The sequence below is a fragment of the Microtus oregoni genome, unplaced genomic scaffold (assembly GCF_018167655.1).
Source record: "Microtus oregoni isolate MIOR12 unplaced genomic scaffold, Mior012 000049F_ref0000343, whole genome shotgun sequence".
In the NCBI taxonomy this organism is placed as follows: Eukaryota; Metazoa; Chordata; class Mammalia; order Rodentia; family Cricetidae; genus Microtus; species Microtus oregoni.
In genome coordinates this window covers 419,369-433,579 of record NW_024543223.1, presented here as the reverse complement: position 1 = coordinate 433,579, position 14,211 = coordinate 419,369, and the positions used below count along the sequence as shown (strand labels likewise).

Here is a 14,211-nt window from a genome sequence, read left to right as displayed (position 1 = left end):
GCCGCCCCGAGGACGAGCTCACAAATGCTCTAGTGGCACACAGGCTGTCTCTGAGCTGCTGATCAGTGCACCTGCAGCTGCAAATCATTTTCCAAACAATTCAGTTTGGGACATTTAGCCTAGAGACGGAAAGAACTGGAAAAATGAAGAGAAGGGCTGTGGATGGCTCGGTCCGGAAAGTGCTTGCTGTGCAAGCTTGGGGACCCGAGTTCAATCCTTAGCACCCGTGTAAAAACTGTGTGTGGTCGCACATGCCTAAGCCCAGTGCTGGGGGATGGAGGGAGGATCCCTAAGGCATGGTATGGGCCAGCCAGGCTAGCTGAATCAGTGAGCTCTAGGACCAGTGGTAGACACTATCTTAAAAGAAATGTAGAGAGAGAGTAAGGGAGACACTCAATGTCGAGTTCCAGCCTCCATGTGTGTATACATGTGCTTGCCCACGTGTGTACACATACATTACACACACATACACATACCTACATGCATGTACATAATTTGGACACCCCCACACACATATACATTCACACACACATACATATACACATATACGCATACACATACATGTATACACACATATGTGTACGCACACATATGTACATGCACACACATACCTGGAGCAGCAGTATAGACTGAGTAGCTAAAAGTGATTATGAATTCCAATTAGTAAAGTAAGTTCAGTTGGACCTTGTGGTGGGCACCTGCAATCGCAACACTCGGGAGGTAGAGGCAGGATGACCAGGAATTTGAGGTCAGCCTGGTCTGCGCAGATAGACCTAGTCTCAAAAATGCTTAGGTGGGGCTAGAGAGACTGGCTGTGGTTAAGAGTGCTTGCTATTGCGGGGCGGTGGTGGCGCACGCCTTTAATCCCAGCAGAGGCAGAGGCAGAGGCAGGCAGTTCTCTGTGAGTTCGAGGCCAGCCTGGTCTACAGAGCAAGTTCCAGGAGAGGACAGGTTCCAAACTCCAAAGCTACACAGAGAAACCCTGTCTTGAAAACAACAACAACACAACAACAACAAAAGCAAAAACAAAACTCCCCCAAAAAGGAAAAGAAAATAAAAGGAAAAAGAAAAAGGAAGGAAGGAAGAAAGGAAGGAAGGAAGAAAAGAAAAGTGCTTGCTGTTCCTCCAGAGGACTCCAGTTTGGTTCCCAGCATCCACATTGTTTGGATCACAACTGCCTATAACTCCAGCTCCATGGGATCTGACACTCTCTTATAGCATCTTTGGATACCCGCATTCTCATGTGTCTATGTACATGCATACACATGTATGCACGCACACGAGCACAAACACACAACCAGATTATAAAATTTGTTTTTAAAATATTATTTTGGAGCTGGAGAGATGGCTCAGTGGCTAAGAGCGCTTGTTCTTGAAGAGGCCCTGGGTTCAGTTCCCAGCACCCACATGATGGTTCACAAGCCTCTGTAGTTCCAGCTCCAGGAGATCTGGGCACATACAAACACACAAGCAGAAAGCCCATAAAATAAGTAAATCTAAAAGAGAAAAATGTCTGGGTGTAAGGCTAGGGGTGTGGGGTGTGGTTAGTTCAGTGGAGGATTGCTGACCTAGCACAAGCAAGGCCGTAGGTCCCATCCCCACTGGGTAGTTTAAATGTGATCGGCCTCCATAATCTCATAGGGAGCAGCACTATTAGGAGGTGTGGCTCTGTTAGAGTGGGTATGGCCTTGTTGGAGGAAGTACATCACTGTGGGGGTGGGCTTTGAGGTTTCCTATGCTTAGGATATGACCCAGGGTCTCAGTTGACTTCCTGTTGTCTACAAGATGCAGGACTCTCAGCTTCTACTCCAGCACCACATGCTTGGGTTGGGTGGGGGCGTCCTGCTATGGTTAAGATATTCCATCACTCCCATTGGTGTTTGGTCAGAGGCCCTAAAGCAGGCTCACGGTTGAGGCCCTTCTTGCCCTGAAAGACTCCTCCAGCCCCATATTGTATACTAGAAGGGCCCTAGGCTGGTCCCAGAACCCCAGATCCCACTCACTCTGGGGCACTTCCCACTATCTAGGAGGTCTCCAACTGTCTGCCTGCATGTATACATCCCCTGCCCCAATTCCCACATCCATGGTTCCTATGCCACCTCCTCTAGTAAGGCCTCCTAAACAGGTCAGGTTGCCCATCACTGCCAATGCCCTGCTAAAGTGCTTATCGCTCAGTGTGCTGACTCCTGAGGCTGCTGTGCTCTGCAGTTTCTAGCCCTGTGTTCCCCTTCCTGTACCATTGTCCTTCCACATAGCAGGGCATGGAAGAGCACCAAGGCCCAGAGAGGAGGTCTCTGCCCTCTCCACACAGCAGGACCAGGTGGGCTGGGTTCCGACCCTTCCCCAAACTGGAAATGAGGAAGAAGCAGTTTGGGGGTCTCTGGGCTCCCTCAGCCCTGTGACTTTTCCTGCGATAGAGCAGAGCTGGGGGGAGGGGCTTCCTGGTTCACATCTGACCCCCCAGGCCCACATGGCTTGGTGACCACACAGACCACACGGCCACAGCCTTCCTCGCTGGGTCATGTCTCCTGTGTGAATTTACTTTGCAGATGTAAATATTTGCTGACTGCCAGCCGGTGGCCTAAGTCAGGGCTTAGGGTCAGAGCTGGGGCTCTGAGCTCTAAGAAACCTCCGGCCCAATGAGGGGGCCTCTGAGAAGGCTTGCTATGTTCCTGGCCTGGTCAGGGTGGGTGAGTTTCATTCATTATATGCCCACTCTCTGCCAAGCCCATTCCAGGCACTGGAGCTGAAGGGTCACACTGGCAGTGGGGCCAGCTTAGTCAGCCTCCCCACGGAGCACCAAGGTGGTCCCAGGCAGACCAGCTAGCCACTGTCAAGGCCACAGGGTGCAGGGAGAAAGCCAGTGTGGCACAGGGTGAAGGGTGTGTGCGTGAGAAGCTGGGTGTTATGGGAACGTAGGACAGCAGTGGCCTGCTGGATTAGCAGGGAGGAGGGGCTGGCTGAGCATTCTAGACAGGAATGGGAGTGGACGGGTGTTAGAAACGGGCGGGATGACAGAATATTTAGCCCCGGGACTCTGAGCCTATAAAGCAGAGGCTTGGCTCTGTACCTGGCACCTGGCTGGCATAGGCAGACATAGAGAGTGGAGAAGCTGAGGGGCCCTGGAAGGGCGTGGCCACACCCTGTCCCACATCTGCTCTGAGGCTTTGAGGCCATGGACTCTTAAGTGAATGTCCACCTCTGGTTCCCCGCCATCGGGGACAGGGGCCGTGGAGGTTCTAGGAGAGAGACATACATATTGGAAGACAGTGAACCAAAGAAGAGAAACAGAGGCCACATGTCTCTGGGGAACCCATGAACAGAAGAGGGTGAGCCCCAGCTTCTCCACCTTTCTGTCTGGGGATGCTAAGGCCAGCCTCACGGCACCCCACCCGTCTGATCAAGCTCCTCGGGGAGTCGTCAGCTGTGCTACAGCAGAACTCAAGCCTCACTCCGGAGCTGGCTTGACCTGGCTTTCCCCTCTCTGAGCCTCACTGTGGTGACAGAGGACAGTTGATGGCTTTCCTTCCCCATGTCACTGTCATTGCAGGAGGGGCTGAGACAGGATGCCACTGGAGAGAACCGGGTCACAATACTTACGTACTGTGTGACCTTGTGCAAGACCCACACCCTCTCTGGGCCTAGTTTTTATCTATGGGATTGGTGGACAGAGTTATGGAGTGAAAGGGCAGGGAAGGGCAGTTCCCCCCTCTGCACAGGTTTAGGCACTGACCCCTCTTCCAGCCAGGGCCAGGGCCCTGGCACTGTGCCAGCTCTCTGCCTGCCCTGCCTGTGTAGTATATTTTGGCTTTGGATCTTTCTTATCCATTGTTTCCACAAGTAGGTGGCCAGGCAGAGCCTGAGCCAGGCCATTTTTAGCCATATTGCCTCCTCCTAAAATCTGGAAGGACCAAAAGATGGGCGAATCTCAACCCTGGCTCTTTTATGCTGTGTGACCCCAGGCTGGTCCCTTCCCCTTTCTGAGCCTCACAATCCCCATCTGTAACAAGGGACCCTCATGGTGGTCATGAAGAATGTTACTGTCACAGCATGGACGTCCCCTTTCCATATGTGAGGAAATGGGTCCCTGTATCTGCTGGGTCACCATGGTCACCCCCAGCATAGGCTGCAGAGAGGAGAGGAAGATTTATCTGGAGTATATGAAAAATGCCAGGCACCACTGTCCACTTTTTTGTAAATTCTGGAATAGCAATGTTTCCCTTCCTCTGTAGCTGGAAGTGAAGCTCTGGGACCCAGGGTCATGTCACAGCTATGGGATGGCCACAGGAGCAGCCAACAGCAGGGGAAGCAGCTGGGGGAAGATGGCCTAAATCCAGCTGTGGGAGGAAGGGCAGAGCCCACGGTGAGCCAGCAATGTCCCCACACCTCCCAACTCCAGTGCCCACAACAGTTTTCCAGAATATTCGGACTGAGCCTCTCTTCTCCTTAGCCCTCCTATCCCATCCGTCACCGTGAAGCCTGACACCACCTCGCCCCAGGAACACCTGGGAAAACAGACTCCATTCTCAGACTCAACATATCACGGGTGGGGACCCTGAGGCTCGGATGCACCCGACAGCCTGGTGCCCTTTACTGACGCCCCCACATACACTCCATTTTTGTTTTGTTTTGAGATAGGGTCTCACGACGTATTCCTGGATGCTAGAACTCAGAGATCCGCCTGCCTCTGCCTCCCGAATGCTGGGATTGAAGGTGCGCACCAGCATACCCTGTCCTCCCCACCCCCGAGTGCTGGGATTGAAGGTGCGCACCAGCATACCCTGTCCTCCCCACCCCCGAGTGCTGGGATTGAAGGTGTGCACCACCATGCCCTGTCCTCCCCACCCCCACTATGAACAGGCACAGTGCTCAGAGTGCAATCCTCCAGGCTGGGCTCTTGCATAATGCCTGGGGGGTTCCGAGCTAAAGGTTCCACAGCCAGTGGGTGGCGAAGCTGGCTTGGCCAGGAAACCCCAGGTACCTGGTGCCCAGGGGACTGTGAAGGCCCCACAGAGACAGCGGGAAACATTGGAAGTGGTCTGGCACACAGCCTCCAGTCTCTGCCCCCACAGCTGCTCTATCCTCACCTGCTCACCAGGGCCCCGGGGACACAGTAGCCATTGTCTGATAAGGCCTCACCCGACCTCCCACACCTTGGGGTTTGCCCACAGTACCCCTGTGGTCTCCTTGGCAGCCGCCCCCAGCAGCTGGCTTTCCTTTACCCTTGGGGCCCTTCCATCTTCTCTGCTGGTGGGGAAGGCACTGGTCCAGGCTTCTACCCCTCCCATACTGACTGCATGGTTCCCTCAGTAGGGGTGTCTGATCTAGGGCTTGCTCACCCCGTTTCTCTGCAGCTCCACTTGAGACCACTGCCTCAGAACTGGCAAATCTTCTCCTGTGTCAGCTCATGCGAGGGATGGAACCCAGAGCTTTGCATATGCTAAGCAAGCACTATGTCACTCATCATGGACCCTGGGCTACAATCCCACCTCTCTGCCTTCAGTTCCCCATCATGAGTTGGGGGAGGGCGGCTTCACTCAGCTCCTCACTCCCCTGAGGCAGAGCCCCACTTTCAATGTCACTGTTTGTGCTAAAGCCAGCGCCTCAGGTTTTGGGCCACTCTGTCCCCAATAGGGCCAAGCCTGGGTATGAAGTTCTTTATCGTCTCAAACCTGCTGCTGTGAGCTCAGCCACGCAGTGAAGCAGGCAGCAGCACAGGAGGCAGGAAGGCCCAGGGAGAGCTGCAGGCTCCAACACCGAGCCACCCCAAGCTGAGCACATACAAGGGCAGTGTGTGAAAGGGTCCCTCTGGATGGGACACATTCTGTACATGGGGAACACAGATGACTGTACCCCAAAGACCCAAGACAACAGAGCCAGGGAGACAGCATTTCAGTCCCAAGTCTGCCACGTAGCTCTGGGCACCCGCGACTTCACAGGGTCTTAGACTCTTCTGCCACAGGGTGGGGAGCACAGCCCCCCTTTCCTAACTGGCTCAGATAAATGATCTAGGCTTTGCTATCCTGTGGGGACATCTGGATGACCTCCCCAGTGCAGTGCTTGGATGTTGAACATCCCATAAGCTGAGATGCTGAACCTGTGGTCCTCAGGGCAGCACTATTAGTGGACCTTGGAAAGGCTGGGTCCATGGACTGGGGATGGAGCTCGGCTGGTAGAATGTTCGCCCCACACACATGAAGCACTCGGGCATGGTGGCGCACACCTATAATCCCAGCACTCGGGAGGCAGAGGCAGACAGATCTCTGTGAGTTTGAGACCAGCCTGGTCTAAAGAGTGAGTTCGAAGACTGAGAAACTCTGTCTCGAACTCCCCCCGCCCCTGCAAAAAAAAAAAAAAAAAAAAAAAAAAAAAAAGAAGAAGAAGAAAGTTCAAGACTTACCTGGGCTACTAAAAACTCTATCTTTGAAAAAGGAGGTGGGGCCCAGCAGGATTCTTTTAGGCCACTGAGAAGTGCGCTTACAGGGGCACTAGCACCCAATCCAGCCCTTTCTGCATCGGCCGTGAGATGTACTCCTTCCCACAGGCCCAACGCTCTAAGACCAACCAACCAGTCGGGCTGGAAGCTCCAAATGTGAACCAGAATAAACCCTATTGCCATGTAAATGCATTGCATGAAGTATTTTGTCCTAAAACAGACGTGTGGAAAGCTGGCTCACACAGGTTAGAAGAAAGGCCTCGGGATGGTACGACTAGAAAGAGTGAGGCCATCTGGGCCCCTAAGAGGCCAGCCGTGACCATGAAGGGGACAGAAGGCATCATCTGGACGGGAGGCACTTCACAAATGTCCCAGGCCCCAGGCTTTCCTACCTTCCTCACAGGTCACCCCCGAATGTCCAGGGCAGCACCTCCATTCGCGGGTGGTCACTGTCTTGTATATCACTTTGTATGTGGGCCTCACCACCGTCCTGTAGCTGAGAGAAAAGCCAGGAGTGCCAGCTCAGCCTTCCACCAGCTTTCCCGCTCTCCTGTGATGTCGTCTTCCATTTCCACCCTTGGATTTAGCTCTTTACTCACCACCACGGCCACGGACTAGCCTGCTCCTCACTGTGCAGTCAGAGCTCTAGCACGATCCTCCATGCAGAGGCCCTGAAGTTCCCCCTACACAATGCTGCCTTTGTCTCACCTATCCCGAGGCCCCCCCGACTTCCTGGGCACTCCATGCAATCACTCAGGTCTTAGCCCGTGCTGTGCCCCAACGAGAAGAGCCAGTTCCTTCCCCACCACAGTGCCACTCACCTGCTCCCAGGGCAGCCCATGGGCCACGGGCAGTTCTGCAGCACTCGCTGGAGGTAGGTGCCATTCTGCACATGGCACGAGACAGTGCGGGTCACCACGTAGGAGCACCAGTTCCTAAGACAGACCCACAGAAAGGAAGTTCAAGTGGCAGGCCCAGGACTCCAAGCAGATCTGTTCTCCAGAGCCCTGTCTCCAGGCAGGGAGACCCCTGGGTTCTGTGTCTTTTAAGTGTGGTAGCTACAGAGCCTCTAGTTCTTAAGAAAACTTAATGAAGCCGGGCGGTGGTGGCGCACGCCTTTAATCCCAGCACTTGGGAGGCAGAGGCAGGCGGATCTCTGTGAGTTCGAGACCAGCCTGGTCTACAAGAGCTAGTTCCAGGACAGGCTCCAAAACCACAGAGAAACCCTGTCTCGAAAAACCACAAAAAAAAAAAAAAAAAAAAAAGAAAAGAAAAAAAAAGAAAACTTAATGACCCCCATGCTAGGGGCTCCCAGGAGGCCTCAGGGAATGAGCTACAGGGGCAAGATGGAGCAGGGCATGATCATCACGGCTCTGCCTCACTTCTGGTCTCTAACATTGAGTTTCTGCCCTCCCCCCCCACCCCGTCCCCTGCCGCCCGTTGAAGCCTTTTGGAAAGAAGCATACCTTTCCAAAGTTATTTAATCTTCACCTGTTTCTTAGGAAAAACATTTCCAGTCAGGGGTTAAGAGGCAAACCCTGGGGTCACCTGGCACTGAGGCCAACAACCACCCACTGAGAACACTGGAGACTCCAGAACCTCGGTCTCCCCATGTGGGAAACTTCAGTAAAGGAAGAATTCCTCACGTGCCTCAAGTGTCACAAGCAGGCTCCCATCAGGGTCTGTGACGGACAGCACTCGGCCCCAGAGGCGGTTTGACAAGCATGGCTTATCTTAAGGTTGTGCACACACAGGAACACGTGCAGGGAAGCGGAGCGTGGGCTAGGTTCTTTCCCTCTACTTTATTTTTCTTTGTTTATTTAAGACAGGATCTCATTAGGTATCCCAGGCTGGCCTCAACAATCCTCCTGCCTCTGCCTCCTAACTCTGGGACCACAGGCATGCGACATTTTCCAAGCTCCCGCCGTCTGGAAGGGCACTTGTTCCGTAGCTTTGGGCTGTGTGTGAGAGCCGGTTCTCAGGTTAGCCTGCTGAGGCCTAGCCTTCTGCCATAGTCTTGTAGCTGCTCAAACTAGTGCCAGGTTTGAACCATGCCCAGCATTGTGACGACACTCACTTTCCTTGCTCCTGTCAAGCCTGACCATCCCATCCATCAGCTGTCCCTTCCCTGGACCTCTCTCCCCTTGGCCGGTTCCAGGGAGGCCCAGAGGATGAGGGCACTTCCTCAGCCTCACAGACTGAAGCTTTCTCTTCCTTGTAGGTGGAGTGGAGCTGGGGCAGCTGAGTGGGGGGTGGGGACTGCTGGACTGGTGCAGGGAGGGGACAGGGACATTCCAGGTGCTCAGTAGCCCTCAGCCTTGCCTGGGGTCAAGAGCCCAGAGCAATTTGTTGGGGCTCAGGAAGGAGGAGTTGGTGTCAGGTGGCCTTTCTCAGTCTGGGCTATCTTCCCTGCAGACTACTCTTCACGGCCTTGAGCCCAAGGTCAGCAGCTTCCCAGGCTGAGGCCTTCACAGAGCCACAAACCATGTCTCAACCAACACAGAGCAGATGAGAACCAATGACTCTGGAATCAAAGGCCAGGCCTGGCCAGCTACATTCTTGGGCTCAAATCTGACTCTGTGCCCCCAGCTTGGTGACATGTTGTCTTCTCTTCCCAGGGTCTCAGTTTCCTCTCTAAAATGGAAGAACGTCTTTCTGGCTTAGTAGAGAACCATTTAAATACCCATAGCATATAGTAAGCCCAGTGTGTGCAATTCGGCATCTTGACGGGTCAGTCATCTGTGCTTAGAACATTGCATCCTAGCTCTCTCACGGAGGCGACATGAGCATCAGTGAGGTAGTACCTGACCTCTCACATGGCATCCACGGATGGGGACAAGCACAAACCAGCGACCTAACTCTACATGCTAAGGAAGGTAGGGAATGGAGGGTTAACCACAGCAGGTTCTGAGCATCAGGAAGAGAGAGGAAGCAAAGGAGAAACATGGTTGGCTCCATTCACGGCACTCCTTAGATGGGTGTGGTGGTTTGACCTGCATTGTCTGTGCTCTGGAGGCTGAGGCTGAGGATCGGTTGGCTAGCCCAGGTGACAACGCAAGACTCCCACCTCAGAAAACTAAAATATAATGGCAAATGGCTCAGCTGCAAATGCCTGATGTTGAATCCTTGGAACCCACGTGAGGGTAGAAGGGGAAAACCAACTCTCCAAAGTTGTCCTCTGACTTCTACACATGTGTGACACACACACACACACACACACACACACACACACACACACTGTGGACAGTCTAAGATCATGCCCTCTGTATGTTTCCACACAAACAGTGTCATATAGTCTCACCATGCACACCCGTGCACACACACACACAAACTGGCAGAGGCAGGCTCAGCAGGGCTCACATGCATTTGAGCTTCTGGGCACACGGCACACCCAGCCATGCTCTACATGCGTGAGAATACCCCTCCCCAGCTGTGAATGAGGCAGGGGCAGTCCGAGAACTGTGGAGACTCACAGTGTTCCCAGTTATTTGCCACATGCCAAACTCTGCCTGAATCCCCTGTGTGGACACTTGGAGCAGTAGCTGACCAGACATTTTATACAGGAAGGGATACTCAAGCCAGGAGGAGTGCAAGGTCAGCGGCAGCTGCCTCCACCACCTGAAGGAGCAGAAGCCCAAGCTCCGACCTCGCCCACTTCCAGGCATAGCAGGGGGTTTGACTTGGTTTTTTACATCTTATTTGTGTGCGTGAGCATGTGTGTGTGTATATAATTGTATGCATTCCTATGCATGTATGTGTGCATGTAAGTATGTATGTGTATGCATGTATGTGCACGTACATTTGTGTGCGCATGTGCAAGCATATTGTATGTATATGCATGTGTGTTCATATGCATGTGTCTGTGTGTATGCCAAAGTGTGTGAATGGAGGTCAGAGGCCAACTTGTGGGAGTTGGTTTGTTCTTTAATGTGGGTCCTTGGAATTGAACTCTGGTCATCAGGCTTGGTGGCAAGCACCTCTACCTGCTGAGCCATCTCAGTGGTCCCTGTAAGCTTTTTGCAAAGCATGTATTGAATACGGTCTCTGCTTGCCATGGAGCTCAAAGTTAACCATGACTCCACATTGTCCTGCAACCCCTGTTGCTTCCATCCTCAGTGCTGCTCACACCTACTGAGCACTCATGGGCCAGGCTGCCCCTTTTCCACTTCTGTTGTTTAGGATCTATTTGCAGAGCTCCACTCCCTTATTCTGGCGATTCCTGTTCACCCTTCAAGGTCCAGCCAAGACTGAGGTCTCCTCAGCCACGCACAATAGCCCTGAGCTATATTCTCTCCCATGAGACGAGGGCATAGGTAAGGACCAAGTCCATACAGAATTCAACTCAGGGATGTTTGTTGAATGACTGCGTGACTGAGAACACAGCAGCCTGGGCAGAGAAGTCAAGACCCAAGGCTTTCAGAGAGAGACATGCAATCAATACTCAGACACCCTGCCGTCTCTGAGGACTGCCTTCCCTGAGGTGTGGCCAGTGATAGAGGTGCCCAGAGGCCAGGTAAGGCTGAAAGGTGGGTCACGGGTAGGGGCTGGATGGAGACAACACATCCCTTCCTGGTCCTCCACCTCTGCCCACTCAGCACCTCCAGAACCTCCAGAGGCCACTGAGAGGGGCAAAAAAACAATCCAAACCAGCTCATCCTGGCCCCAGCGGCCAGACCAGAGGTCCTCCCAGATGTCCTCCCAGCTGTCCTCCCAGTGGACCTGCGCATCCGCCTGTATGGAGTGGCCCAGGGGACTTTGTCTCCTCAGGGCCCAGGGCTGCGATCCGGAATAGCGATAGGAACTAATTGCAGAAGGCAGCCAAGCAGGCCAGGGGCCAAGGGCCATTATGAAAAGGAGAGGAAAGAACTGAGACAGGCCGGTGGGGGTGGGGTGACAAGAGCCAGAACCAGAACCGCACCGGGGTACAGCTCCAGTCCTGTGATGTAGTTTCCTACAGCTGTCAGTGACCCTGGGACATGGTCGCGCCTGGCTCGGACCTTGCTATGCCCATCTGCAAATGGGGAGAGCAGAGCAGCTTCCCTGCAAAGTGCTCCGTGAGCCCTACCTCTGGGGACAGTTCCTCCTGGCCTGAGGTGTCACAGTCAGCCGTCGCTGATGACAACCTAGTAGGAGGGGCCGGGACATCAGCATCATGCTGTCTTCACAAGGTTCCACAGGCCTGGGGTTAGCCATGTGGGCATAGAACTGGCATCTGTGAATGGCTGGAGCCATTCAGAGAAACAAGACTGAGGCTGGGAGGGATGTCACAGGGGCAGAAAGCAATCCTACTAGGTGGGGGATAGGGACTGGCAGCAACAACAGGTTCCAAGGTGGTTCTGCACAGCCCCTGGACACCCTAGCTGTAGGGGGCCTGAAGTCTCACCACATTCCTGGGGTTGGGGTGGCCCCTTGGATGCTTTCCCAGGCCACCCCCTCCTCAGGCACAAAGCCTCTTTTCTGCCTTCCATCCCTCAGCTGCCAAGGGGTGCCTGGGGCGCTTGGCTGGGAGTGAAGGGAGGGCTGATCGGGCGCGACATCCCCATGCTGTCTCCAAGATGCTGGGACAGGGCCATGGGGGGAGGCCCTGGCAGCTGAGGACCTCAGTTAACTCCAGTTTGAGGTCCCTACCCTACTTAAAGTTGGTCACAGTGGGGATCCACGTACGTGGCCAGCACTGATTTTCACTCTCAGAACAAACCTTCAAACACAAGAACAGCAAAAGAGGAAACTGAGGCTCGTGGCCATGGTCTGGCCCTGTGTCTATAAAACGGGGGTGAGGGCACAGCAGGAAGGGCTTTGTGACCCTGACATTGTGACTGCAGTCTGTACAGAGATGGAGGAACAGACCCCAGTGAAGGCCAGAGACCTGCCCACAGGCAAAGCTCCCACACAGGACGCCCTGCGGCTCTGGGCTGGCTGGTGGGGAATATGGCCATAAGCTTTCTCTTCCATCACCCTGTCTGACCCTGGAAACCCCAAATTCCTAATCCCTCTCAAGTCAGCATCTGGGATTCTGGGGGCTTGCTGTACGGGCTCGGACAGGTCATCTCTGTACCTCTGTTTCTCTAAAAAACAGACCATAAGAGAAGGAGCCTTGGATGGCAGCTGGGGAAGGTTCTAGAGGCACCAGAAGTAGGAAGAGGGCCAAACCAGCTGAGGCTGGCACACTGTAGGTGGTGCTGTGACATCTGCCACACGGCTGGCTGTCCCTATGCCTCTGCCACTTCTGCCCTCTGAGTCTGCTCATGTCACCTGCTCCTGGGGACCTGCTGGCCTCTGACCACTGAGAAAGGGGAATTTCTGAAAGGAATGAAAGACTGAGGCCGCAGGGGGCCGGGGCCCTGGAGGCCGGTGAATAGGCTGAAAGGACTAAGAGGCCCCGCTAGTCCACATTGTCTGTCCCGGAGACAGAAGCAGGGACTGCAGGCCGAGCAGGGGCCAGAGCAGGTTCAAATTCTGCCATCAAGCCCAGGGGAAGATGTGAATCCCGGCCTTTTCACTTATAACCCACGAGGCCCCATCTCGGCCATCACCGGCCTCAGTTTGCTCCTCTACTGAATGGGGGCAGATTTTCCTCCATTCTTCAGTCCTGAAAGACACCATCTAGAAAAGGCCCCACAGGACCTTGTCCTGGGAAACACTCCACAAAAGCCGGCAGAGAGTCACAGGCTGCTGGAGTTCCAACCAAATGCCAGGTCCCAGGGGAGCCTCTGACACTGACCCACTGTGCAGACTCCACCCCAGTCCTTCCTCCAAGCGAAATAAATAGCTGGGGCACTAAAAAAAGTCAGCAACAGGGAAAAGGGGAGGAGATCCCTGAAGCGCCAGGCCCACAGAAGTCCTGAGGGGCTTTGGTTACAGTGCCATGGGGTTTATCTTCTGGGGGCTCTGGGATCTCAGGGGAGGAGTAGGGGAGGCTGTCTGTCCTTTCATACAGGGGTAGGTGAGCGGGTTCTCCAGAGCACCGGGCGCCTAGGTCTCCGCCCCCACAGTTATGGTATGGGGATGAGAGATGGAGCCCCTGCTCCAGTCTCAGGCTGCCACCAATGTGGGAGACAGGTCCCTTGCTCCAGTCCCGGGATTGCACGGAATTGAGGTCAGGTCCGCGTCCCGGTGTTGCAAGGAGCTGGCTGGGGTCGGGTCCCTGTACCAGTCCCGGGTTTGCACGGAATTGAGGTCAGGTCCCTGTCCCAGTCCCAGTGTTGCAAGGAGCTGGCTGGGGTCAGGTCTCTGTCCCAGTTCCAGCGTTGCAAGGAGCTGGAGTCCTGTTCCCTGTCCCAGTCCCGGGATTGTTCGAAGCTGGGGTCGGGTCCCTGTCCCAGGATCGGGGTTGCTCCCAGGCTCGGGGTTGCATGGAGCTGGGGTCCAGTTCCCTGCCCCAGTCCCGGGATTGCACAGATCTAGGGGAGACTTACCTGCGAACCGAGAACCGGGCGCCCGGGACGCTCCACGCGGCGCCGCCTCCCGGGAGCAGGAGCCCGAGGCAGAGCAGTGTCCAGGCCCGCGGACCGCCCATGCTGTCGTCCCCGCCGCTGCCGCGGTCGCGCAGAGCCGGTTCCGGGCTGAGCAGGGCGGGGGCGCTCGGCTTCGCCCGCCCCTCGCCCCCCGCCCCCGCCAACCCGGAAGCCGCCCGCGCCCCCGCCAGGACGCCCTCCAGGTGCCCACCTGAGCCACAGACCGGGAAACCAAGGCTCTGGCCGCGGTCCCCCCAAGCTGCCAAGACCCGAACCCACCACTCCTGAGTAATCACGCCCGGAGGCACTCCGCTCTGACAT

General features: G+C 54.9%; 1 protein-coding gene across 4 annotated transcripts in view; it reads right to left on the bottom strand.

Moving 5' to 3' along the window:
- The window catches only part of LOC121436515 (EMI domain-containing protein 1-like), a 48,114-nt gene extending 34,142 nt beyond the window's left edge, over positions 1-13,972 (bottom strand). For 3 of the 4 annotated variants that reach the window (XM_041636485.1, XM_041636484.1, XM_041636488.1), the window contains exons 1-3: positions 13,852-13,972; positions 7,258-7,371; positions 6,829-6,932 (exon numbers count right to left, since the gene is read on the bottom strand). In XM_041636485.1, the coding sequence (XP_041492419.1) occupies positions 6,829-6,932; positions 7,258-7,371; positions 13,852-13,952 (319 nt within the window). In that variant the 5' untranslated portion in view covers positions 13,953-13,972. The remainder of the gene's footprint in view (positions 1-6,828; positions 6,933-7,257; positions 7,372-13,851) is intronic. The other variant, XM_041636487.1, reaches the window with a different exon arrangement.
- Positions 13,973-14,211: the final 239 nt, after the last annotated feature.